The sequence below is a fragment of the Clupea harengus genome, chromosome 8 (genome assembly GCF_900700415.2).
Source record: "Clupea harengus chromosome 8, Ch_v2.0.2, whole genome shotgun sequence".
Lineage (NCBI taxonomy): Eukaryota > Metazoa > Chordata > Actinopteri > Clupeiformes > Clupeidae > Clupea > Clupea harengus.
In genome coordinates this window covers 25,813,168-25,839,036 of record NC_045159.1, presented here as the reverse complement: position 1 = coordinate 25,839,036, position 25,869 = coordinate 25,813,168, and the positions used below count along the sequence as shown (strand labels likewise).

The following is a 25,869-nucleotide window of genomic DNA, read 5'->3' as shown; positions in this document are numbered from 1 at the left end:
TGGCCAAACAGGCGGCCATTACGAAGGCGGGGCTTGAGAGCAGGATCATTCTATCATCTTAACCTAAAATACCTCAGCATTCAACCAAGTCATATTTTTGGTCTATATTGAAGCTTTCAGATAATAACGTATGTTATTTTTTTGTTATAATAAAATTATGACTAAATAAAAGAATGTGTGCTATTCCATGTTGATATCAGGAAAGTTCTGGAAACAATTTAGTCAATTATAAGAAAAAGTGTATTATTTTCGTGTAATTCATATAAGGTTGGATTTGAGAACTTAACATAGCTGCGCTGCAAACAGCACAGCGGTTGTTACCTAGCGACCCCAGTGGCATGAATGGTGATTGGTCCTAATCATTTTTAAGTAATGCAGCCCAGTCATTTCTGGCTTGGCAGATACCCTGATAACTTGCCGTCACTGAGGAACACAAGCCCTTCACCGCAGTATCATGACACATGATTTTGACACCATCTGTCTCCCGTCAGAGCGGTTGTAGCGGTTCCACTCTGCACTCTGGTTAATAATTAAGTGATTGCAGCCAAATAGTGAGGGAAAGTCCTTCATCACAGACGAGAGCTTTTCTGTCGATGTAGATCTTACAACTTTTCCTTCACTACACTGGTTTAAACTTCAGTCCTTAAGAAAGATAAACATCCCACCATATGTGAGACTTGCAAGTTTTAACATGGATTAGACACATTTCTTCCACCATTAATGAGACCACTCACTCTTTCAGATCAGGTGAAACCTAAACCATACTTATCTTCTTCAGACCAGAGTACCTCGAGCTCTTATTTCCACTTGAATTCATATTCAGCTTCAAACTGAAAATGACCTTGGCAAACTGTTTTAGCACTATGGCTTAGACATCACAAGTTACCAAGTATGCACATCTTTGTGGCCAAACCCATTAAACAGCAATTTTGAAATAGAAAGCTCTTAAAACATTCATGTTTATTTTATACACAATTTCAAAGTCTGTAACATCTGGCATGGTCAGAAAGCATGTTGCATATTTCCCAGTTAATTGGATGATGATGATGATGAAAACAGGGAGAGCACATTATTATTTGTACCAACACAGACAAACTCAGCTGTACTTCCCTCTCCCTGCATTCCTTCCTCTATTAATTCACTCTATTTCTCATGTCAATCCATTTCCCCTTCTCCAGAAGAGATGTACCAAAGACCACTGTCATTATAGATATCATTTTTTTTATTATTAATAATATGAGCAAACATTATTCATGTTTTGTCTATTTTCATCTTCTGCAGGTAGGGGTTGAGATTACACAAGTCACATCACACAAATCTATATTACAATCAATTCTCTTTTCCTTAAAATTACAATATATGTCCTCGGGATTGTATTGCATATTGTATTGTACAATGGAAAAGAAACAAAAAAGATTGTTAAAAAGTAAAAAAAAAACGACAACAACTGTAAGCCCTTGAACACACCATCAGTCACTGCTTCACGATCGTTCGTCCTGAAAGAAAAAATCCTTCCTTTGCCATACTGCACTGCATACTAATTCATTTCTCCAACAGTACATCATGTGTTTAGCTTTTCCTCATTGCTCATGCCTTCTTGACAGATTTCAGAGGCTTCGTCTTGTGGAATGCTGCCATTATTCACCCACACAATGAAAGCGGGGGTTGGGGGGGGGCGGGTGGGCAAAAATTATTTAAATGGTGGAGAAAAAAAAAAAATACAAAATATACAAACCATCATTAACAACCACACTTAAGCCTTCTCTCATCAACCCCCCCAAAGTCCTCGAGGCACAGCATTCCGACCTGACTGACCTATGCATTCCTGTGCCCGACCTGGTGTTCCTCCTCGTTTATGTGCAGTGAGGGTCTCTCGCCTCTGGGTTCAATTCTTTGGCTGTTTCAGCAGGTAAATATGACAGTTTTAAATGTTCTCACAACTGCAGCGGCAGTCAATCATAGCAGCTTACGCCTCAATATATGCTGTTTATATAATCAGATATACAACCTAACGATACTCCAAATATATAAAGTACACCCCACGTTTTATATGATATTAAAAACCTATGGCAAATCCATTCCTCCATGTACAAACTTTGAATATGTACATACACAGTATAAAATGTTCCACTATATACCAGCAGAAAACCCACTGTATAAGCATAAATACAGGGAACAGTTGTGGGTATAGAGGCTGCAGAAAGGCACAAACATATACAGCATAGTGAGTAAGGTCCTGTCATGATCCTCTAAAGTGTTGTGTCGGATCAGGCACATTTATCAACGCAGTCAAGAACACAGTGATTCTGTCAAATGTGGTATAAAATCATGCTCAGTGTTATTGCACTAAAAGTGTTTCCATGTCAAACCCCCCCCCCCGAGGAGGTTTCCAATAAGTGCAAGTGCTGGCCTGTGAGCACATACTGCTCTCGGAGCCAAAGTCTTAGCACCTAGAACAGAGTGATGTGAGTGTGTGTCTGTGTATGTGTGTGGTGTGTGTGTGTGTGTGTGTGTGTGTGTATATATATCCCAGAGAAATATTTGTGGAATCCTGTCCAATAATGAAAACACAAAATACAGACGCCTCTTCCTTTTCTTCATCAAGCCTCCATGGGCTCCTCGAATCTACTGTTCCTCCTTGCTGCCATCTCCTGCCCCGTGTGCTGCTGAGGGGGGTGACCTCTTAGGCTCACCCCGCTGCGGGGCCTCTCGTTGGGCCGGTGCTGGCCGTCCCCTCCCCTCCAGTTCTGGTTCTGGTGGTGGAAGCTGTGCTTGCCCTGCGGGGGCCCGTCCTGCAGGTGAGCGGGGGGTCCATCCGGGCCTGGGTTGTGCCAGCTGTAGCGCATCCTGCCCCCCTGCTGCGGTAACCCCTGGTTGGGGTTGGGGTTGGGGTTGCCGTTGCGGTACTGCCCGGCATGCTCGTTGGCCCGCTCCACGAACCCGTCGAAAGGGTTACGGGCCTTCTGGCGGGAGCGCTGGCGGTTGTTGCGCTGGTTGCCGTGTTGATTACGGCGCTGCTGCTGCTGGTGGCGGTAGCTGTTGTGCCCGCTGCCCCTGGGCACGGAGTCACTCTGGGCATGGGATGCCTGGAACGAGGGCACCGAGTCAGAGAGAGAGACATGCTCCCCGGGGTCATCTTCGGGCCCTTCTTCTGGCCCCTGGGGGCCCATGGAGGGCCCCCAGATGAAGGCTCTGTGCTGGGGGTTGTTCTTAAAGGGGAACTGCAGCTTTCGCTCCAGAGGGGCGAGGAAGCGGCCCGTGCCCGGCAGGAAGGGGGCGTTCGGGGGGGCTCCACAGGGGTTGCCGAAGGGGTTCGGCGGGCCCCGGTTAGGAGCAGGTACGAAGGGAGCATTGGCGGGGCCCCCGGAGACCCTGCACATGCGCTTAGGGTCCTGATGCTGCTCAGGATGTTGCCAGCGGTGACGGCCACGTCGGTAAACTCCGTCCTCTGCCTCCACCCGCCTGCCCGCTAAGCCGCTCCCCTCCTCCCCTCTGATTGGGCCAGACTCCTCCATGTCAGTGTCACCCTGGCGACAGAGAGGGAGAGAACTCAGCAACAGCTCTATGCAAATGCAGTCTGTGTACATTTCATAACTGCCTGCCTCAAGTCTTATATTACACTATGTCTGTTATATGATTTCTTTTTATTATAGGATAAATATATTCTGTCTACACGAGGCATGTGTGATTATGTGGGTAAATATGTGCATATCTATGTATGCTTGTGTGTGCCAGTGAAAACGGATTAATATGGCTTACAAAGACAGGGATGATCTTCTCCATCTTCACCATGCGGTCCCTGAGCGAGCGGATCTCATCGTCCTTCATGTTGTTCTGCAGCTTCACCTCCTGCAGGATGTCCGTCAGTTTGTCGATGTGCGCCTTCAGGTCCACCATATCGGCCTTCTTCGGTGCCACCTTCCCCCCTCCTCCTCCTCCTCCTCCTCCTCCTCCTCCTCCTCCTCCCCCCCTACCACCCCTCCCCCTCCCATGCTCCCCTCCACCATCTCCACTGTCCTGTCTCCTCCGTCCTCGTCGCCGATGCCCACCGTGTCGCAGACGTCGCGCGCCACGCTGCGCCAGCTGTCGCGCTCCTGCGGGTCCCGCTGGCCGTAGGTGCGGCACAGCTCCTTCATGCGCACGATGGCCAGCGCCTCGATCTCCTGCCGCGTGTGCCGGAAGTCGCCCAGCGCCACCTCGTAGCAGATCTCCTTGACGGCCTGCGTGCGCAGGTCGTCCAGCGTCAGGTTCTTGGGGTCCAGGGTGATGCGCCGACGCTGGGGGATCTGGTAGACGCGCAGGGGCTCCCGTCGCTTCCCACTGCTGGGGAGGCCACACTTCTTCACGATGGACTGGACCTGCACACACACACACACACACACAGAGAGAGAGAGAGAGAGGAGCACGCTCATTAGGAGCCTGGAGAGGAGTGAGGGAGAGTGGGCTTGTGTGAGTGTGAACGAGAGAGAGAGAGAAAGAAAAAGAGAGAGAAAGAAAAAGAGAGAGAGAGAGATATTTTTGCTTTTAAAAACATACATAAATAAGAGAGAGACTTTTGCTTTTAAAAACACACATAAACATAATGTCTTACAGTCATTATTAGTCATAAATACCTCCCACCTAGTAATATGTAGACTCCACCAAGGAAATAAATATAGATACCATGCTGAGCGAGAGAGACGGGGGTGGGGTGGGTCTCCAATATATCAATAGCTGATTAATAAACACTGACAGAAACATCACAAACATTTGGTTGAAAGTGCAGCCAGTGAGTTGGAAATGTATCAAAGGGCACAGCACGACCAAAAGGCCTATTCAGCCACACTGCATATGAATACCCCCCCATCTGATAAGGTGAAATAATTAAATCTCTAACTAACGCCACCAGCAAGGCGAAGCCTTATCATTCAGATGCAGCCCTGACACAAACAGAGGGAGAGCGAAAGCAGCTCCCAAACACAGTGGTGTGTGTGACCTTCAGACAGTGAGTCAGATAGAGGGAGAAATACACTCAGGCTAAAATGTGTGTGTGTGTGTGTGTGTGTGTGTGTGTGTGTGTGTGTGTGTAGGTGTGAGAGAGTACGTGTCAGAGAGAAATAGAGAGAGAGAGAGACAGAGAGAAAAAGGGGAAAGAGTTTATCAAAGTGAGTGGGAGTCGCAACCAGCCATGCGTAAAATGGGAATGTTTACCAGGTTGGTAAAAGCATTTGATGAGAGGGAGGTCATTGGTGAGAGTGACAAGGGAGAGCATGAAGCAAGTAGTGCTTGTGTGTGAGATCCAGACTGACAGAGAGAGGGAAAGGAAAGGAAAGGAAAGGGAGAGAGAAAAAGAGGAAAAACAGAACCACAGAGAGAGAGAGAGAGAGAGAGAGAGAGAGAGAGGCCGTGTGTGTCTGACCTTGTTGGCTGGTAGCTTCTCTCGGAGCGAGGAGATGAGCCTCCAGCTCTCCTCACAGGAGCGCTTGTCTGAGTCGTCCCCGCTGTCTGAGTCGGCATACTGGGGGGGGGGGAGACAGAGGAGATGAGGGAAGACAAGGTCACCGCCAGGCCAGACAAAACACTCACTCGTCATGTGTATGTGTGGATGTGTGGGCATATTTATTCCCATATGCATCTGCGATGGTACTGTGGAAGTGTATGAAGCTACACTGATAGGAGAGGCCTCAGCGTTCTGCACTATCTACACATATCTGCAGCATGTCGGACTTCAGCTTTCAGTATGTTGAGGTGGTAATATGGTGATTGGTTTGAACAGTCTCTCAGTCTCACACACACACACACACACACACACACACAGACACAGACACAGACACAGACACAGACACAGACACACACAGACACACACACACACACAGACACACACAGACACACACACACACACACAATTACCAGTCTCTGTTGTTCCAGCAGCTGGTCTGCCTCCTCTTTTTCTTTACGGTACTGATTCTCCAGATCCTGAAGCCTGATGGATGAGGGGGAAAAAAGAAATCACAGATGCTGACTGACATGAAAGGGACAAATCTGAGTGGAAAAGTGCAAAAACATGAAATAAGAAAAACAACAAAAGGAAAAAGCAAGTAAACAAACAAACCAAAAAAAAAGCCAACAGATCAGGTTTTAACGTGTCGCACTAAAAGTGAGCCCAATATCATGTCTTCACTGTACACAAAAACAAAATGCCTCCAAGCTGCATGCTAAAACGCCCAGGGTATTGTGAGGGCATCCTTGAGTGTGCTGATTTATTTATACGGTTGCCTGATGTCAAGATGAATGCATTTCAACTACCCTAATCCACACGGACATGACATTCGTGGCTGGGGAAGTGCTATTTAAAAAGGTGACAATAACACTGTTAGCTATATTTTTAACAAACATTTCTGCACTTCTTATATTAGATTTATATTCAAAGTCTTCAAATTTTGCACAATACTGACATCACAACACCTTGTTCATCTTATATCTGTTTTCTTGTGCTGATTCCCATTCCTTCCATGACATTTGGCTGGATGTTTTCAGCATAAAATACCTGTCTGATTTGAAACAGTCAAGAGCGTGGCGTGAGTCAAGAGAAGTGGTCTGGCTCCCACTAACCTTTTCTCCATCTCCTGTTTGATGTCTATGCCCTGCTTCTCCAGGAGCTCTCTCTGGGCGTAGCTCCAGTCTGCCGGCTCCCCCTGCTGGTCCTGGGCGGCGTTGCGCTCGCGCTCCTGCCGTGCCTGCTCCGGGTGGTTGAATCGGAACACATGATTCTTACCCATCACCACCCTGTTGCCTAGGAGACAACAGAGAGTGAGAGCGAAAGAGAGAGAGAGACAGAGAGGGAGAGAGACAGAGAGAGAGAGAGAGAGAGAAAGAGAGACGGAAAAAAAAAAACAACAGGATCGTCAAAAAGACGTACAGCTGAAACTTGCCTGCAGTGAGTTGTGCATGTATGGGCAGATACATGCGTGCGTGTACACATGTTTGTGTGTGTGCGTGCGTGCGTGTGCGTGCGTGCGTGTGCGTGCGTGTGTGTGCGTGCGTGTATGCATGTTTGTGTGCGTGCGTGCGTGTGTGTGTGTGTGTGCGTGTGTGTATGCATGTTTGTGTGTGTATTCTGGTACCTTGTTTCAGCACCACCGGCTCTGCAATTTGCTTGCCATTGACATACGTCTCCGCCCCATCCAGAGGGTGCACCGTCACTTCCACTAAAAGAGAGAAAAGGTATGTCTGGTATGACAGTCTGCACAGGACAAACAGCACATACCGTACTTGCTCATAGGAGAGCCTTGGGTACGGTGTGTGTGTGTGTGTGTGTGTGTGTGTGTGTGTGTGTGTGTGTGTGTGTGTCGGGGGTCTTACCTTCTCCAGATTCAGTAACCCTGCTGCCGAAGATGCAGTGCTGCTCTTTGATGAACTGACCAGTCAGGCGAATGTCCACCTCCTCCTGCCCAACCCTATTCAAAACACACACACAACCCTATTCAAAACACACACACAACCCTATTCAAAACACACACACAACCCTATTCAAAACACACACACACAACCCTATTCAAAACACACACACACAACCCTATTCAAAACACACACACACAACCCTATTCAAAACACACACACAACCCTATTCAAAACACACACACAACCCAAATCATATAACCCTATTCAAAACACACACACACACACACACACACACAACCCAAATCATACAACCCTATTCAAAACACACACACAACTCTATTCAAAACACACACACAACCCTATTCAAAACACACACACAACCCAAATCATACAACCCTATTCAAAACACACACACAACCCTATTCAAAACACACACACACAACCCTATTCAAAACACACACACAACCCAGATCATACAACCCTATTCAAAACACACACACAACCCTATTCAAAACACACACACACAACCCTATTCAAAACACACACACAACCCAAATCATACAACCCTATTCAAAACACACACACAACCCAAATCATACAACCCTATTCAAAACACACACACAACCCAGATCATACAACCCTATTCAAAACACACACACACACAACCCAAATCATACAACCCTATTCAAAACACACACACAACCCAGATCATACAACCCTATTAAAAACACACACACAACCCAAATCATACAACCCATATTTAAAACACACACACAACCCTATTCAAAACACACACACAACCCTATTCAAAACACACACAACCCAAATCATATAACCCTATTCAAAACACACACACACACACACACACACAACCCAAATCATACAACCCTATTCAAAACACACACACACAACCCAGATCATACAACCCTATTCAAAACACACAACCCAAATCATACAACCCTATTAAAAACACACACACACACAACCCAAATCATACAACCCTATTCAAAACACACACACAACCCTATTCAAAACACACACACAACCCTATTCAAAACACACACACAACCCAAATCATATAACCCTATTCAAAACACACACACAACCCAAATCATACAACCCTATTCAAAACACACACACAACCCAAATCATACAACCCTATTCAAAACACACACACAACCCAAATCATACAACCCTATTAAAAACACACACACAACCCAAATCACACAACCCTATTCAAAACACACACACAACCCTATTCAAAACACACACACAACCCAGATCATACAACCCTATTCAAAACACACACACACACACACACACACACACACACACACACAACCCTATTCAAAACACACACACAACCCAAATCATTCAACCCTGCACACTGGGAATAGGCAATATGTGTAGTTAATAAGAACTGCATACTGGATTCATTGTGATAATGACTTACGGAGGAAATCTGTCACAGATTGTGATCACACAGAATTTGAACCGTTCCAGACTGTTCAACTGATCTGAACTCAGTTTTTAAGCCAGTGTAATTAGACCAGCTAATGACAATCCAATCTAGATCCACATTTGCGCAATACCAATAAAGACTACTGATTCGGAGGATTTACAGGAACCACTGCAAAGCTATTCTACAACTTTGTCTCGCCAAATACCACTGAATGATTATATCTAAGAATTTCAACTGGCTAGTGGCAACAAAATAATACAAAATAAAAATTTTAAACAGAGATATTTAACAGAGTATATTTGTCTTCTTTCTCCATTAGGTATCCTAAACTACAAACTAAACTATTTTGTTTAAGTTACTATTGTGCTCTCTTCAATACAAAACTGGTTGCCGGTTCAAACGGAAGCAGTGGTTAATTGCACTGAGGTCTTTGTAGTCTGTCGACCTGTTCAGCTGCACAGCCGGTCATGACACATGAGCCTTTTATGATCACGTGTGTGTGAGGGGTGGGTGTCGACATGCTAAAGTCAACAACCATATTCTTTTGCTCTAATACCATTTTGTTGACTGACTGGTCACACTAACTACACAAAGTCAGTGACTGCAGCACCATGACTGTGGCCCTGTGCCTGTAAAAGACTAACCAGCGCCAGTGAATTTAATGTTGTATCTCTTTTAACGAATGCTCTGACATTCACCTGCATAAATAACAAATGAACCAACATCTACGAAGAGAAAATCATTTTGGAAGTAGCACAACTAACACTCTATCACAAATGTCACTGAACATTTTAGGGGCTGGCGATTTTTGCAACTTGAACAAAGTGGTGTTTCAACATACAGATAAACGTGTATCCATGTTATGCTGTTTACCTGGTCAGTCCATCCTTAATGTAGTATATCAGACACTCTGACATCAATGGGTCTTCATTCAAGTTCACAATATGAGGCGTCTGAGACACACACAAAGGAACACACACAAGGCACAATGTTGACACAATAAACATTTAATTAGTTTGACTAGCCTCGAGGGACTAGCCCTGAGGCTGCGTTACGTAAGGTTCAGCACCGTGTAATTACACTTGGAAAAACAAATTATGGCACGTTTGTGAGAGTGTTTGTGTAAGGGATTCTGTGGGGGGGTGGGGAACGGAAGACGGGCTGCTGACTCACTCTTTTAGGAGAGAAGACCCCCACCGTCCCCCCGTCCTCTCGGATGGACACACCCATCTCTGCCAGCAGGGACTCTCTGCACACACACCAGGGAAACAAAGCTGTGAGCCACGCCAACATCCACACTACTGCACTGATGAAAGGAACACTTTCCACTGTGTGTGTGTGTGTGTGTGTGTGTGTGTGTGTGTGTGTGACAAAGAGAAAGAGAGCGGGTGAATGAGATGAGAGACGGTTGGGTGTGTCTCACCTTTCCTGTCGGATTGCCTCCGTCTTCCTGAGTTTCTCCTCCCAGGTCTCGTTCATCTCAGCGATGATCTTCTCTGTCTCCTGTAAAAGGAGAATTGAGATGTAAGAGATAGATGAAAGATGCACTCACTGCACAAACAACCTCAAGCCAATGTTTCTATCAGTCAATATGACGTTGTAAATACGAACAGATAAATCTGCACATGACTATTGTCTCCAACAAAAGCTTAAATCTTGCCTGGTTAACCATTACTTAAAAAGTAGGACTATCTTAGTGAAAGTTAGATAGAGAATACAGAGAATCCTGTCAGACATCCAATCTCCTGTATAGTGTTAGTTCAGAGGTAGCTTCCAGACGTACCCCTTCTCCACCAACAGGGAAGGGGTTCTGTTCTGGTTCGTATATACCACATTTTGAACCATTTGGAGCATTTTGACCCAAAATAACTTGGTTCGCAGCTGGAACCAAAAGATAGTTGGCTTTTCCAATGTGAACTGGGACGACTTGGCTTCGTTCACTCAACACGATGTGGCATCTTGCTACTACTTCCGGTGTGCATTGTGCAACGCCCTCCGTTGATGACATTTTCTTGATTACAATGGTTCCGCTCGAAACTGGTGCAAACAGGCTGGTTTGCTAGATTGCACCAAGGTCCAAATAATCCTGAACGGAACCGGTTCAAGAACCCTGTTGTTGTCGAAAAGGGCTAACCGAGTGTTATTTCCTACCTTCAGCCTCTCCACTGCCTCCTCCTTACTGATGGGTCCATTGGGGCCCTGCTCTTCTGTCGGGTCATCGTGAGGTGACTCGGGGTCCGAGAGAGGTGGCCGATGGGTAAGCGATACCTCCATGGCACTGGTGGAGCCTGCTATGACCCGGGCCAGACTGTTACCCTCGACTCCTGACAACAGTAGGAGATAGGGAAGGGTGAGTCTGTGTGTGTGTGCGTGACGAAGTGAGCAAGAGAGAGAGAGAGTGTGTGTGTGTGTGTGTGGGGGGGGGGGGGAGGGGTGTGTGATTGCAACCAACTAACTCGGGGAAACAGAAATGTACCGTCATTAGTGTGTGTACTAACCATATCTACGAGTGGTGTCTCTCGTCTATGCGTGGAAGTAAGTTCCTAGTCTGTCGGCATGCGTGTCTGAGAGCATCTGTGTGTTACCTGGGGCAGTGATAAGCTCGCCGAGGTCCTCTGTGTTACCTGGGGCAGTGATGAGCTCGCTGAGGCCCTGGGCGAGCAGCAGCTCCTTGAGCCTCTGGACCTCCTCCTTGAGCTCTCGCACCAGGCGAGCGTTGGGGTCCTCGTTAATGACGGCGTTGCAGCGAATCTGCTTGGCCCTGTCTGCATACCTGAGAGGGAGAGCAGGACAGAGACATTCACTTTTACATTTAGTCTCCCCATCCTTTCCATTAGGTGAGCAAGCTGTGGATGAAAAATCTCTAAGCCCAATTGTTATTGTCCTGTAGACTGTCCTCTCCTCTGAACTCTTTCCTTTTCTGTGGTGAGAAATGGACTTGGAATTGTGCATCACAAACAATCCAATTTCTCTGACATCAGACATGGCACTTGTAGAGTTTTGCGTGTCAGTGTGCGTATTGTTTATGTCTGTCTGTCTGTATATGTGTATGTATATGTATGCATGTTTGTATGTATGTATGTAAGTATGTCCGTTCATGGGTCTGTGTGGAGACGTGTGTGTGTATTTCTGGGTGTTGACACTACCTGAGTGTGCTCAGTGTTTCCTCATAGTTGATGTCAGCTGGACTCAGAGCAGCAATCATGGCTGTGCGCGAGTTTCCACCTTCAAGAACAGAAACAGTCTATGGATCAGTATGGATGAAGAAAACTAACAAAACACATAGCTAGTTATGCAGCTACTCACAACACATCATACAAACTTATTTGTACAAATGAATTACCCCCCACCACAAGTAGTGTCTCTGTCTCTCGTTCAGACAAAAACACACACACACACACACACACACACACACACACACACACACACACACACAACTTTACCTAAATTTTCCCTCAGCAGCCATGTTAGCACAGAATCCCGGTACGGAATGAAGTCAGATTTTCTCTTCTTGCTGCTTTGCTGCGGAACACAAACGCAGATGTGGCAAATATGAGTCACGGTAATGGAACACTGAAATGCTCCATCACAGCCGCTGCCGTCGCAAACCCCAAATCAATGACACTTGACATAAATCAATACTCCCATCAGTGCATTAGTCTGATTAAGCCCCAGAAGCAAAAACAGGACCAGAGTTCAAGTGTAATATGTTCCCGAGTGACAGTTCCACACAGGAATGTTGGAGGAGGGTGGGGTGCGGTGGAGTGGTGTGGTTGGGAGCGAAGGGAAAGAAAGGGGAGAGAAAAAAAGGAAAAGGGGATACAGTGTACCAAGTTAAGAAAGCGTGGGAGTGAAGGTAAGAGAGACAGCTATATGACAATCACCATTTCAGCCAGAGCAGAGATAACCTTGCCCAGTGTGGTCAGCGACTTGTTGATGTTGGCACCTTCCTGTGGAGTCACGCGACAAAAACAAAAAAAACAAAAAAAAACACACACTTAATTACGTAACAATGGCCTATAAAAGTCAGTGTGTTTTGATGTAAGTGACAAAACATCCCGTCTGACATTTACTGTGAAAGTGTGAAATATGACACGAAAGCTGCCGGGTCTGGTGTGGTGTCTGAGGAGGCTCTCACCTTTAGCCTCATGCCCTTCGCTCCCGTCGAGTCGGCTCTTTCACTTCCCGCCAGGTCAACCAGGCTGATCTTACTCACCTGAGAACATATGTACACAAAACCTTGGTTCCACTTCTTCTGTCTATCCAGAAACGCTCTGCCACTGACCATCCCATAATAGCTAGAGAAGCCTCTTTACACGTTTACACAGCACGATTCATATCAATTAATAAGTGTACTCCAAAAACTACTATTTGCATGTTTAATCCTTCCATAGTAGTTGACAGGTAGCCTATAGTACACAGGTAGCCTATAGTAGCCTATAACAAACCTATTTGGTGATGAGTTTATAGCCTACTTTGTACTTATATAATATGGCCAGGGCCTACCATTTAGCCTATATGTTAGAAGGGATAGCAAGCCTAATTATTAACACAATTGATGCGTGCCGGACATGTGCCTAGCATTACAACAGTCCATTTTGGAAGATATAAGAGCGTGGACCACCTGCTCACATCTTTAGGGAAAAGGAAATTCTGCACTTTAGCTATTGCTCTCGGTTGGCCCTAACCACAGAATTTAAACACGCCAAGGTTCATTATGACAGGCATTTGGCATAGTGCAAGTGGACCAAGCACAGTGCAAATGTCTGCATTGGTGGCAAGGGGAACAAAAGAAAATAACCTCACTCTCGCTCACATTGAGCTTCAGGAAGCTATTACCCATCTAGAACTTAATACCATCTAGGCAGTCAAAAAGAGACTGTAAACCATCATGATGACTTAAAAGGGAAATAAATCAGCGGCATAGCAATAACAAAAAAATCCCATACTTCCTGAATATCTGTCCAAGAGGCAATAAATAGTGAGAACAGAAGGGAACCTAATATCGTGCCCTGTGGAACCCCACATGAGAGGGGGGGCAACATTCGAGAAGATGCAATTTACAAGAAGCATTTACCACTCAAGTGCTTTCCCCCTTATCCCAACACAATGCTCCAACCACTCAATTAACACTCTATGGTCCACTGTATCAAGGGCAGCAGTCAGACTAAAACTGAACAGCCCTTTGAGTCAGCAGTCAACAGCAGATCATTTGTAACTTTCAGCAGACTCAGTGCTGTGCTGTGCATTGCACGAACCCAGATTGATACATCTCAAGGAACCCATTCTCAGCTAGATAACTTTGTAATTGATTAAAAGCCCTCTCAAGTATTTTCAATAAAAAAATGGAAGCTGGAAAAGGAAAATAAACACTCACTCTTATAAACAACAGTATCGAGAACTGAGGTACATGCTAAGTTAAAAAAAAGCAACTAGCTCATCCACGCCTGCCTGAGAGTTAGACTCAGAAACAGGTGTGTAGGAAACACAAAAGCAGCTGGCCGTAGAGCTCTTAATCTGTCGACTAACACTGGAAGACATGTGTCTGATGGTTGGATGCGGCAGACGCACATTAGTCAGTCGGTGATCATATATATACATATGATACCACAAAATCACAAGTAAAACCATGCACTAAGTCCCCCAGTATGTCCCCATTCTCGAGTAGGATCATTGACAAATTGGACTACACTGAAACAGTCGTAGTGTTGAGGTGCACTACGGTAACAAACATTAATGTTAAAATCTCCAACAATTAATCAATCAGAAATTCTACCCACACTCAGAAGGAAAGTACCCAAGAAGTCAAGTAAGTCATCAATGAAGTTTTGGGAGGCCTATTCACTAAAGACAACGTTTTGAGTCCGACGGTTTAACTTCAAAGAGCTGATGTTCAAAGCTAGTGTAAGACGTGGCAGCTAATTGACGGCAGCTAATGCGCTTTATAAAGACAGTCGCAAGACCTCCGCCACGGCCAGATGATCTGGGTGAACTACAACAATGAAGACGGACAGAACTCAAATAGAGAAGATGCATCACCCTCATGTAACCACGTCTCAGTGACAAACAGAAAATCTTAATCCTGTGATGTGAAAAATATTTATTACTGACTGAGCTGACATTAACCAAAGCCATCCGCATGAAGGAGCCATCCTTACATGAGGCCGATGCCCGACCGGCTAATGCGATTCGGACGCTTGGGGAACGGGAGAGATACAGTAATCTTGAGGTTTGATGCTACAACCACATGACGTTGTCTATGCCTGTATCGTCTCTGTGAAAGGCCACTAATAGAGGAAATAGTCTGTGGCCTGCAGAGGAAGCTAACACAGTGTACACTACGAGGAGTAGCCCTAGGTTGCAGTTCAATTAGTCTTTGTTTGCCTAGGCCTAGTTCCGGTGTGAGTCATCCACACAAATAATAAATAATAAAACTTTCAATGTTAGAAGACAGCATCATAGCACCAACCCCGATTTGGATGGAAACCGTCTTTCCTGTAAAAGGAACAATGGTCCCAAAATAGATTGAAACGGTCATTTCGCATTTCGCTTTCTACCCGCAAATGTGATCCTCGAAGACTACTAAACATTTTATCTCCACGTCCCAACGTGGGAATTGGCCCAAAGATAAACCTTGTGCGGGAGCATGCATGCTCTTGCACAGATTCACTGACAGCACTCACCAACCACACACACATAAACACACACACACACACACACACACCTTCTCTGTATCTAAGTTGGTCATCTGGTCGTGTCTACGCTGCGTGAAGAGGATGGTGAAGACTGCATGCGAGCGACTGCTCGACTCATTCATGTTTGTGGCCGCCACAGTCCTGAGGAGAGGAAGACAACAAAACCAGTTTAAGTTGGATGATTAACACACACACACACACACACACACGAACACACACACACACACACACACACACACACACACACACGAACACACACACGAACACACACACACGAACACACACACGAACACACACACACACACACACACACACACACAACATACATACATACATAAGACAAGAGCACTGCCTTTACAATTAAGCTTTAAAAGCACCAATAAAACTATAATACGGATATGCTTACACTCAAAGTCCATGTTAATGTATAACCACTACACTGGGGATGGATTTTATTTGTGTAGCACACTGACATTGATACCATCGGTGCAGGAGTACCTCAGGGAGGCATTACACCAGCAAAGCATCATGGGAAACCAGCAGCAGTAATATCATAATCAACCCTTTCTTCAGTGTGGTGTACCTGGCCTTGTTGCCACAGTCCATAAGGTCAGCGATATCGCTGTAATTGGTGACGGCCATCTTGGAGAGGTCCTCCACGTAAGGCCCCATGATTGGGTGCTCTCGCACGCGCAGCGGCCCTTTGCTCTTTGGGTTCAGCAGGTCTCTCACCCGCTCACAGTAGATCTCCATGTAAGACACCTACACAGACAGGGAGGGAGGGAGGGAGGGAGGGTCAGATGTTTTCCATACAATATAATGCCCCAAAATATGCCCCAAAACACTAATGCCTCGAACAACTTAAAACTAGAACGAGCTTAAGAAATCTTTGTAATCCTCATTCCTTCCACAAAAAGAACAGGTTTCACTTTGTTGTTGAACTTTCTTCTTAATTTTAAAACCTCTGCTCTACCATGTCAAAATACTATTTCCAAATCTTACACAAGTGTGACCTTTGTAAAGTTATTTGGCAATGATCTGAGTTCACGACCCATGACACGGTACCAAGAGAATGTTCTCAACAAGAAGCCAGTGGGCAGCATGGGTAAACATCAACAGCAACGATCCTGAAGTCGACACCAACCACAGTGAACAATCGATAGAGCTCGTGCTTGCATGGAGCACTGCCCCAAAACAGATCTTTAAGGCAACCAGGAGAGAAGGGAGAACTTGACCGGCAGACAGGGGACGTGTGAGGAGAAATACTGATCGACTTGTATTTAAATGAGAAAAGTGCTACTGAGCAAATGCCAAATACATGTGCTTATGCACAGAAAACGTGTTGTACAGTGCTTGCAACATGAATTAAAAAACAAGACACTGGGAACGCCCATTGTGTGCAGTTGTCACATTCAACACCTCATCCTGAAACTCAACCTCCCCCCCCCCCCCCCGCCCCAGCTGTAACTGGCTGAGCTCACTTCCTGTTTTTTCCTGTCACGTGGGAGCGGAGTTGTGTTGTCTGACGCCCGCGGCCGCCTCTTACCTCCACTGAGAAGGACACGTGAGGGTCGACGTTGTCCACGATGCGCTTGAACAGATCCTCACAGAGCTGCGAGGGTACAAACAGAGCACCGTTACAACAGGTCTTCACCAAAACCATACCAGCTGAGGACAGAACACGAAGTGATTTAACACAGGCTTTTTAAAATGACCCATCACTGAAATCACTGTGAAGTTATAATAGCTTAAAAGAAGATGTTGTTGAACAAGATGATTCGATCTTGAAATATCAAATGTGCCGATACACAGGAAGTCCTTGTGCGCAAGATGGCACTTCACAAAGGATGGCTTCACGAGACTTAACTTAATATAGACTCAAGACATTTCAGCATTAAGTAGTCACGTCATGTCTGCTTGAGCTGTTCAGATCATGTTCCCATAAAACATGTAACAATGTGGCTTTTGCGTACGGTATTTCTCTAAAAATACATCTGCACATCTCTCATCTCGCTTTATATATCAGTTACTACACAGCTGCATGGCTCTACATAGGCGTGGTTATTTCTGTGCTATGTGAACTACACTTCCCATGATTCCCAGGGTCAGGGAAGTTGCATATTTCCAAGCTAAAAGTCAACACACTAATTGCTTACAGACTTTGCCTACTTCCCTAGCTGCCTAAATGCTTTGATTCTATTTTGCATACAATTCTTATTCAAATAGATCCTGTGTCACCTTATTTACAAACCAAATTTAGACCCCATCCACCCATACACTTACAATATCGTTGTATATTCACATTTAATATTGTATGTAGCAGGCATCAAACTCAAAACTTTCAAAAAATCTCGGCCAACCAAGTTAAAGTAAATCTCCTTATTTATATTTCTGAATGATGCCCTGCCCCTCGTGTTGAGGTACCTGTGGAATGATGCCCTGCTGGCCAGATTCCTGTTTGCCCATCATGGTGTAGGACTTCCCCGACCCCGTCTGGCCATATGCAAAGATGCACACATTATAGCCCTCGAAGGCGTGGAGCAGCATCTCCTCTCCGATGTCCAGGTACACCTGCCTCTGGGAGGCAAAGCATGGGTCCTCCGTCTATGGGCAGCAAGAGGGAACGTCAGCAAAAAGACTAACAAAGGGCACTTCACAAATCACAGGTCTTGCAAATTCAGTAAAATGTTTACTTTCACAATTGAATGAGTCATTTTACTCTCAATACCCCAGTGACAAACAACGCAACATGTGAGTCACTGTCAAGTGTGAGGAGACGACTGACAAATGCAAGGAATGTCAACTGTGAGCTCACCGAGGTGTGTGACCAGTAGGAGTAATCAAAGGCGAAGGTCTTTGTGTCTTTAGGCTGCTTGGGGTTAGAGATACCTGTCCATGGGAATAATCTGGATTATAATCTCAAGTGTAACACCAGTTTTAAAACACATTTAGTACAGTGGCTAAATAAACATTTCCATACAGTAGCTCTACAATCTTGTGGATGTGCAAATCACAATTCTTAAAACTGAGACTGAAAAGTAAAAATCCTCACTTAACTAGTATCTACATGTCTTTTTAAGCAAGTGCACTTCAAAGCTTGAAAACCAAAATGGACACGAAATAAAAGTATAAAACACTAAAACATCAGGAAGACACAGTTCATTATAGTACGGCCATCTACAGAAGGTCTAGTCTACACAGTTCCTTTTTCCAGAGGTTCCCATAACAAAGGGCCTCTCTCTGCACACTATAATGGGACATGCTGAGTAGGAGGGCTTGCTGGGCCTCAGTCCCACATCTAAGGGTGGCTAAAGGAAACCCGGGGCGGCGGCAGCCTCCACCGAGTGAGAGCGGCCCGCTGAACAATGGCGAAACCCCAGCCTTGGCCTGTCAAACATCAGCGTGTTTGTACTGGAGGCAGGTCAAGCCAAACAGACTGCCAGCTGAGCAGATTCTTTAGATAGAGAGAGAGAGAGAGAGAGAGAGAGAGAGAGAGAGAGAGAGAGAGAGAGAGAGGCAGAGGAGGGGAGGGGTGGGAAGCTCTGGATGGAAATGTTGTGTAACCTGAACAAGAGAGTTTGCACAAGAGCTGCTCGCGTGCATTTCTGACAGCTCCAGGCCTTGGCTTTGAGGACAATAGATGCGAGGTTAAGCAGAGACAGGGGGGAAAAAAACATCAGGTAGATGTTGGTTGGAGAAGAGACTACGTGTCTGCATTCATTAGAACTGAGGGACGAGAGTCATTGCGAGAGAGAGTGTGAGCAAGTTTGAGAGTTCCCAAAGAAGCTCCAAAGAATAACTATGTTCAGTTTAGCTTCATAGTCATATGAGTATCAGAACTCTTTCTTCTCAGAGGACTTACTGCTGTTGACAATAATGGTGCTATATTTATACAATCCACAATGCATGCTCAACACAACACCCACATTGTGATCTAATCTAATGGGAAAGTAGGCAAACAGCTTGGGAAGCAAACCAATGCCAAGCACTGCACAAAGCCGATGCAATGTACCATGTGAGTATGTGTGTGTAAGCCCCTTGTGTGTAGGTCTCTTGTGTGTGTGTCCTGCATTTCACTCACATGTGGATTTCTCCTGCATCTGGATGACACACTTGGCCCCTCGGTTGGTTTCACGAGAGTTAAAGGGCCGGACGCGCACCGCCACCTTCACAGAGGCAGACGCCATGCTGGCCTCTGGCGTTCCTCTCTGATCTAGCGGGGAGAGAGAGAGAGAGAGAGAGAGAGAGAGAGAGAGAGAGAGAGAGAGAGAGAGAGAAGGCCTCTAATTAGTATGGCAACATATTAGAGAACAGAAATTACAGATAAACATTTCACCACATAGCCAAACAGAATATGTTTTATATAATCTTTTAATCAAAATCTTTTGCATTTTCAGAAAATCTACTCGACACGCCCAAATGCTCAGCCTTGTGAGACAGAGAATGATGGATAAGGCACTTCCTTTGGTCTTTCATTCTAACCTGAGGCAAGAGCAAAGCCAATGCAGACTTCAAAGTAGCCATGCCAACGCAAGGCTAAACTCATCCCCCCTCATTTTTTCTGACTCTCTGTGTTGGCCTCTCACTCACACCCTTATCTGCTCACTCAAAACAAAATAACTTCCTGTCACCCTCTGACTATCCACCGGGTGTTCATGCAAGAGGGCGAGAGACAGGTGTTAAGGTCAGATCAAAACTCCACTGCAAGAATGGGATACAGTAGTGTGCTCAAGGAACGTGTCATGTAACAGGTAGTGCAGGGGTACGACAACATATACAAAAGCTCTTTCTAGAAACTTCCACCTGCACAGAAATGTGTGAACTTCCTAAACAGATGATGTTAGCATATGGCTACGTGGTAACGATTTTGGGCCTTGTGTGACAGTAGTGTCATCATTAAGTTAAGAGACACTTAGAATGTGCCTGAGGGGTCTGCTTGTCTCCTTATCTCCAGTCGGTGGAGGAGACAAGTAGCCCGGAGAGAAGCCGGCGTCTAAAACTAGTCCGGCTACGCCCTCCATAATTCAGACAAGACGGTCTGTCCACAAACAGAGTGTGCCTGCATGGCTGGCATAACAAACATAACAGGCATAGCTTCCACAGGCTGGAGCAACCACACAGCCTTACGCAACCACAGCAGGTGACGGAGCAAATGACTCGTCTCCCCCATGCACACGCCTCCCCGTCCTTTCATTCCACTGACAACTACTCAGTCTGATATGTGAGGAAGGTACAGCACCTCCGCGCTAATCCCCTTCATGTGAGGAAAAGTCATGAGGAACTTTGATCATGCAATGCAAAGTCCCTGCCTTTTGTGTAGGTTAGAGAAGTAGGACTGGTGGGTATGAGCTGTGATGGTGGTTAGCTAGTGGTGTGACCGGTCTGTCGAGGAGGACCAGATCAGATGTGATGTTTACACTTCAGTAACACAGTAAATGTTTACGAAGGCAACTGCTAATATTGCTAAAATGCTAAGTTCTCATTTCATTGCTTTTGGGATGTGGTGTAAAAACTTTCATGTCTTCTGATAGTTACAAACTTTTATATACACACAAATCACATTAGTTATTGTAATTGCTATCATTGTAATTATTGATTGTGTACATTCAAATTATTTAGGAAACCACCTTTTTTGGAAAAGGTGGCCCAAACCCTAGCCATTTATAATCCCAACTAGTGGGCAGGATTATCCAGGTCTGATTCATTCAGATTAACAAACATCCATGCACAACCTCAATAACATCGTCTTCCTTCAGCGGCTATAGACAGAACGCTACCCTGTGCATAGCAAATCAGCCACATACTTAGTTAGTGTTTCATTCTAGATCCACAGGTCTGTGATCAGCCACACACAGACACAGAGGAAGAGCATTCATTTGAGTTTGATTATGTTCCTGTCTTCATCTTTCACCCAAGTGTCATCTTGGCACCGGCCACGGCTGCTCTGCTTTCATAGGAGAGCGCGCTTGGTGGAGTGCCTGTTTGTTTACCACTGATTCAGATGACTGGCACTCGCTGCTCTTTGATGCTTCTGCCAGCGCTTGTTCTCTGCCATCCGTGTGGTGTTGGAGACATATTAGTGATGAAGTGTGATGAAAACAAGAGTCGAAAACACAGCAGCCAATTACATGAGGGGGAGAGGGGTCATCTGAAGCTATTTGGAACGTATTGATGGGTTTTAACCACTGGGTGAGGTTAAAGTACACAAAACGTATTCAGCAATGCCAAAAGGAAGTGTTTCACTTGCTGACACATGGAGGTTTCACTTTTCTTTGACGATGAGACATAAAATAAACCTTTGCTAAAAATATCCAACATTTCAGTGATTCAAGTGTCTACCGAACTTGAAAAAGGTGGGACCAAAAACAACAGCCAAGTGCAGTTCAGAAATAAGAGAACAGACAGGAAAGAGAACTAGGAATCGACCAATGAGCATTTTTAGGGCAGATACCATATCAATATCTAATGACTTGGGATGGCCGATAACCAATATTTGGCCATTATTTTGGGCCGATATTCATGTAGCATATTTGGCTGATGCAATATCAAAACACAAAAAAGGGAGTTAATTTGCAACTTAAACAAAAGCTGAGCTATTGGTACGCTTTTGTGTTTTACGCCTTAAATTTACTAAAATAAGATGTTAAAGTATATAACTTGAATTATATAATTATAAATGTAAATGATTAACCAACCTGTGCCAGTAAAAGTGCAATTGAATGTCTTCCCTCCAGCCCAATGTGACTCCCTAGTGTGTCATTTGTCTTTGCTTCAAATGTTATTGTTCCCAACCAGGAGTTTCCAGAAATGAATGTTCATTTAAAATTTTAAATATATAGAATAGAAAGAATAAAATATTAATATTTGTAGTTTAAAGCAGCATTATGGAGTTTTGGTCTAAAACTAGTAAACTACGTACTTTAAAAAACCTTGCAAACACCATTAGCAGCAGAGATGGTATTGATAACAGCTCGCTAACATGCTAACTGGCATATTTTGGTGATATTGTGAGTGTTGTGGAGGCTTCTCTTTCATTTTCGCGTGTTCCGAACCAAAACCAGAAAACTATACAGTGCATAGCCTGGATGGATAGTGGAAACGACAGGTGTGTTTATCTGTACTTCACAAGACCATTTGCCATCAACACTAATTTGAAGCAGATGACACCACAAGTAGTTGCTCATTAAAAAAGTGGGACATTGTTGTACCTGTGTTACTTTAACTCTGTATGCAAGTAAACCTGCCATATGTAGCGTAAACACAAGATGGCACATTTGGACAAATATCAGCAACACCTATATGAGGAGGCTGATACCTATATGAACCAATAAGTGTCAACAGGGGCCAATAGTGGCTGATATATCGGTTTATCTTCGGAGAGAACTAAAGATGTATGTTACAAAGTGATAGAATAATGTGTGGGAGAGAAAATAGGTTGAGGGAGAAAGAGTGAGGCAGAGAGCGATACTCTTAGTCAGCTTGTGGAATGTGCCTCGTGTCTGTCATTATGTCTACCATGTAATAAAGCCTCTTCCAGCAGTGGAGACCACAAGACAGGGGAAGAAGTTCACACACAAGCCTATGTTCTAAAGCCTGAAAATAATTCAACTGAAAACAGTTAAGAAAACATGGCATAACCACGGTTTAAACCTACCAGGGCAGACCAACTTGCAAGCGCCTTGTTAAAGGATAAACAGAATCACATGGAGATTAAATGACGTTAAATTCCACATTAGGACACCCGCGCGCGCACACACACACACACACACACACACACACACACACACAATCCTTTCCCTGCAACCGAGTGACTTTAGTACTTCACAGTAACTTTCATGTAACATTTAGGCTGCTTTGTTGTCTGTGGTTGGAAATCAGACTCCTTAAATATTAAACAACTGGTGAGAGTGCAATTCGTTTTTCACAGGGTAACCAATTGCATGAAAAGAAAATAGCTGAGAAACATTTCAAAGGGCTGTTGAACCACTAGAATACGGCTTTTATGGGGAGGAGTTGACTTACAAATGCCCCGTTAGAGACAAAAGGCCTCGGGGAGCCTATTGTACACGTGGAGCGCTATAGTTTCACATCACTATTTTCTGTTTAACAACACAAATAGCCGAAACTCTCTCTAACATATGCTAAGAGGAAAACGCAGCACAGGCCATGGATCAGAAAGGCCCAGTTTGACGACAGAAAAAAACATCAGACGAGATCACCTGTGTTGCCTTCAATCCTATCATCAGTCACATGGCTTTGGTCAACACAGAAACATCCATTCATGACCATGTAAACAAACTCAGACGTCGGCCAGCAGCTAGGTTATGTGTTGGTCGATGATACCGTATCTCTAAATTTGAACGTCTGAACATTTAACTTTGAAGGCTTCAAATGACAGTCACATCTGGGCTCACTTGGTAAACATACGCTACAGCAGTAACATAGGTTAATGAAAAGAAATGGGGCAGATATTGTGACACAGCTCTACTGCTTTGTAAAACCTTGACAAATCCATACAAAAACTTCTAGATGTACCACTGTGATTTAGTAGCCTACTTGAGAATCCTACTCACATAAAAAAAAAAGTTGAAATAGCTGTCGTGCCCTCCCTTGTATTACACGACCGACAGATAGAGGGAGAGAGAGAGCGAAAAAGATTCCAGATGGATGATGTAGGAGTTAAAAGTAGGATACTTACCAGTTAATTCAACTTATTTTCTCAGTCAGTTGATTGCAAAAGCATCAAATCCAGCCTCCAACTGATGAAAAGTTTCAAGGAGCTCGAATAGCTACACAGAAAACTTCTGAAAGTAGTCTAAAAAGCTTAGCCTACCACCTGCCCAGATAATTGGCAAGCGGATCGCTGCTCACGACGACGGAATAAAAAGTTACGTCCAGTCAGTTTTTTCCCAAGTTACCCAAGTATCAGACATGAAGTGGAAGTAAGCTCATAAGGCACTTGGAAGTACACGCCGTATGGCTTTATAAACTTTAAAAGACAGTATGTCTTGGGAAAAAAGCCGTTCCACGCCTGGTCACCAAGACAAAATTCCGAGCTGGTCAAGTCCCAAAAAACTTTCCTTCCAAGAGACTGACAAAAAAGTGCACCGAAGACCTTAGTATGAATAGGGCTTCGATAACTTGAATAGTTACCACGGCAGTATATTATGACTCTAAAATAATAAACCATAAATTAATTTAAAGAATAAGGTGATAGATAAAAAAGTTGCCGCTGCCCGCAGCCTCGCGTGCGGCCCCGTCACCCTTCTTCCCCTATAAGCTCCACCTCTTCACGTTCACGGGACAACACTGCCCCCATCTCCTGCATGACGTCGCTTTACAGAAAGCGATCGGTCACATTTTTAAGAGATGGTGAGGCAATGTTATAAAATTCACTTCTTAGGTATAACTTGAGAAAGTAGAAACTACAGATTAATGACATTAAATTAAAGTGTCTCAAAATATTACATACAGGCCAAAATATGCAGGCAAGGCCTAGGTCTACTTGAGTTGCACTAAAAGTAGCCAAAGAGTTTCATGTCATCTAATTTCAAATCTAGTTTTCATGTGTATTGTAAAAATACTCAAGTAAAGTCCCAAAATAATATATAAAGGGTAAACTGGCTCCGCAAATCGAAATCAAAATGTGTGCCCATGTGTAATGTTGTAATGAAGTAAAACTACTTATGTATAAGCCAGATTTAAAAATATTGCCTTATACAATGTATGTACTATACTATTTGCGCTTTACAGATTCAACTATAAAGCCTGAGTATGACTGTCTTATGTTTCTTGAAAACATAATATCCCTTCATATCTTAAAAGGCCCGTTTTAGGCATCCTAAGAATGCTATAGGCCTACTGCTCTAGTTTCCAAAGTCAGAGTTCTTATCTGGTTCAGTGTCTGGAAACAAACAAGGAAATCATAGAAAACAAAAGAGGGCGTGACACAGTGCAGAAAGGTTCAGTAGGCTATGTGCCAGCCCAGTTGGGCTTTGAATTGTTTGCACTTTGTTTTAGCACTAATTCATTCATTCATTAATTTAAAACATTTTTACTTTATCTATTTTTTATGTATCTGTCCCTGTCAGTGTGTCTGGTTCTACAGTGTTTTAAGGAAACCCCCATTGTGCCTATACCTTAGACATCTGTGTTTTGCCTTAATGATTATCGACCCATTGCTTTGACCTCTGGTATTATGAAGTGCCTGGAAAGACTAGTTATATCATATATAAAATGTAACATTCCTGCTACCCTTGATCCACTAGTTTGCCTACCGTTCTAAGAAATCTGTAGATGACACTATCTCTCTTGCTTTAGTACATACAGTGT

The 25,869-nt window shown here is 44.5% G+C and overlaps 1 protein-coding gene across 3 annotated transcripts; it reads right to left on the bottom strand.

Annotated features, from left to right (window-relative positions):
- Positions 1–1,204: 1,204 nt before the first annotated feature.
- kif1c (kinesin family member 1C) lies at positions 1,205–24,827 on the bottom strand. Of its 3 annotated transcripts, XM_031572497.2 has the most exons (24): positions 24,236–24,827; positions 19,619–19,750; positions 18,353–18,426; positions 17,962–18,141; positions 17,084–17,149; positions 16,121–16,299; positions 15,567–15,678; positions 12,981–13,058; positions 12,727–12,792; positions 12,286–12,364; positions 11,989–12,067; positions 11,428–11,615; positions 10,994–11,166; positions 10,266–10,345; positions 10,016–10,091; positions 9,716–9,795; positions 7,342–7,436; positions 7,104–7,187; positions 6,592–6,772; positions 5,890–5,962; positions 5,399–5,497; positions 4,046–4,358; positions 3,760–3,962; positions 1,205–3,527 (listed from the first exon to the last, which is right to left on the bottom strand). In XM_031572497.2, the coding sequence occupies exons 2-24, from the start codon at positions 19,722–19,724 to the stop codon at positions 2,601–2,603; spliced, it is 3,591 nt and encodes a 1,196-aa protein (XP_031428357.1). In that variant the 5' UTR covers positions 19,725–19,750; positions 24,236–24,827; the 3' UTR covers positions 1,205–2,600. The 3 variants fall into 3 exon arrangements, 1 of the variants encoding a protein (XP_031428357.1); XR_006152549.1 differs by having other exon boundaries at positions 3,274–3,527; positions 3,760–4,358; positions 19,619–19,745; positions 24,236–24,826; XR_006152550.1 differs by having other exon boundaries at positions 3,274–3,527; positions 3,760–4,358; positions 11,467–11,615; positions 24,236–24,825.
- Between the last annotated feature and the right edge of the window lie 1,042 nt (positions 24,828–25,869).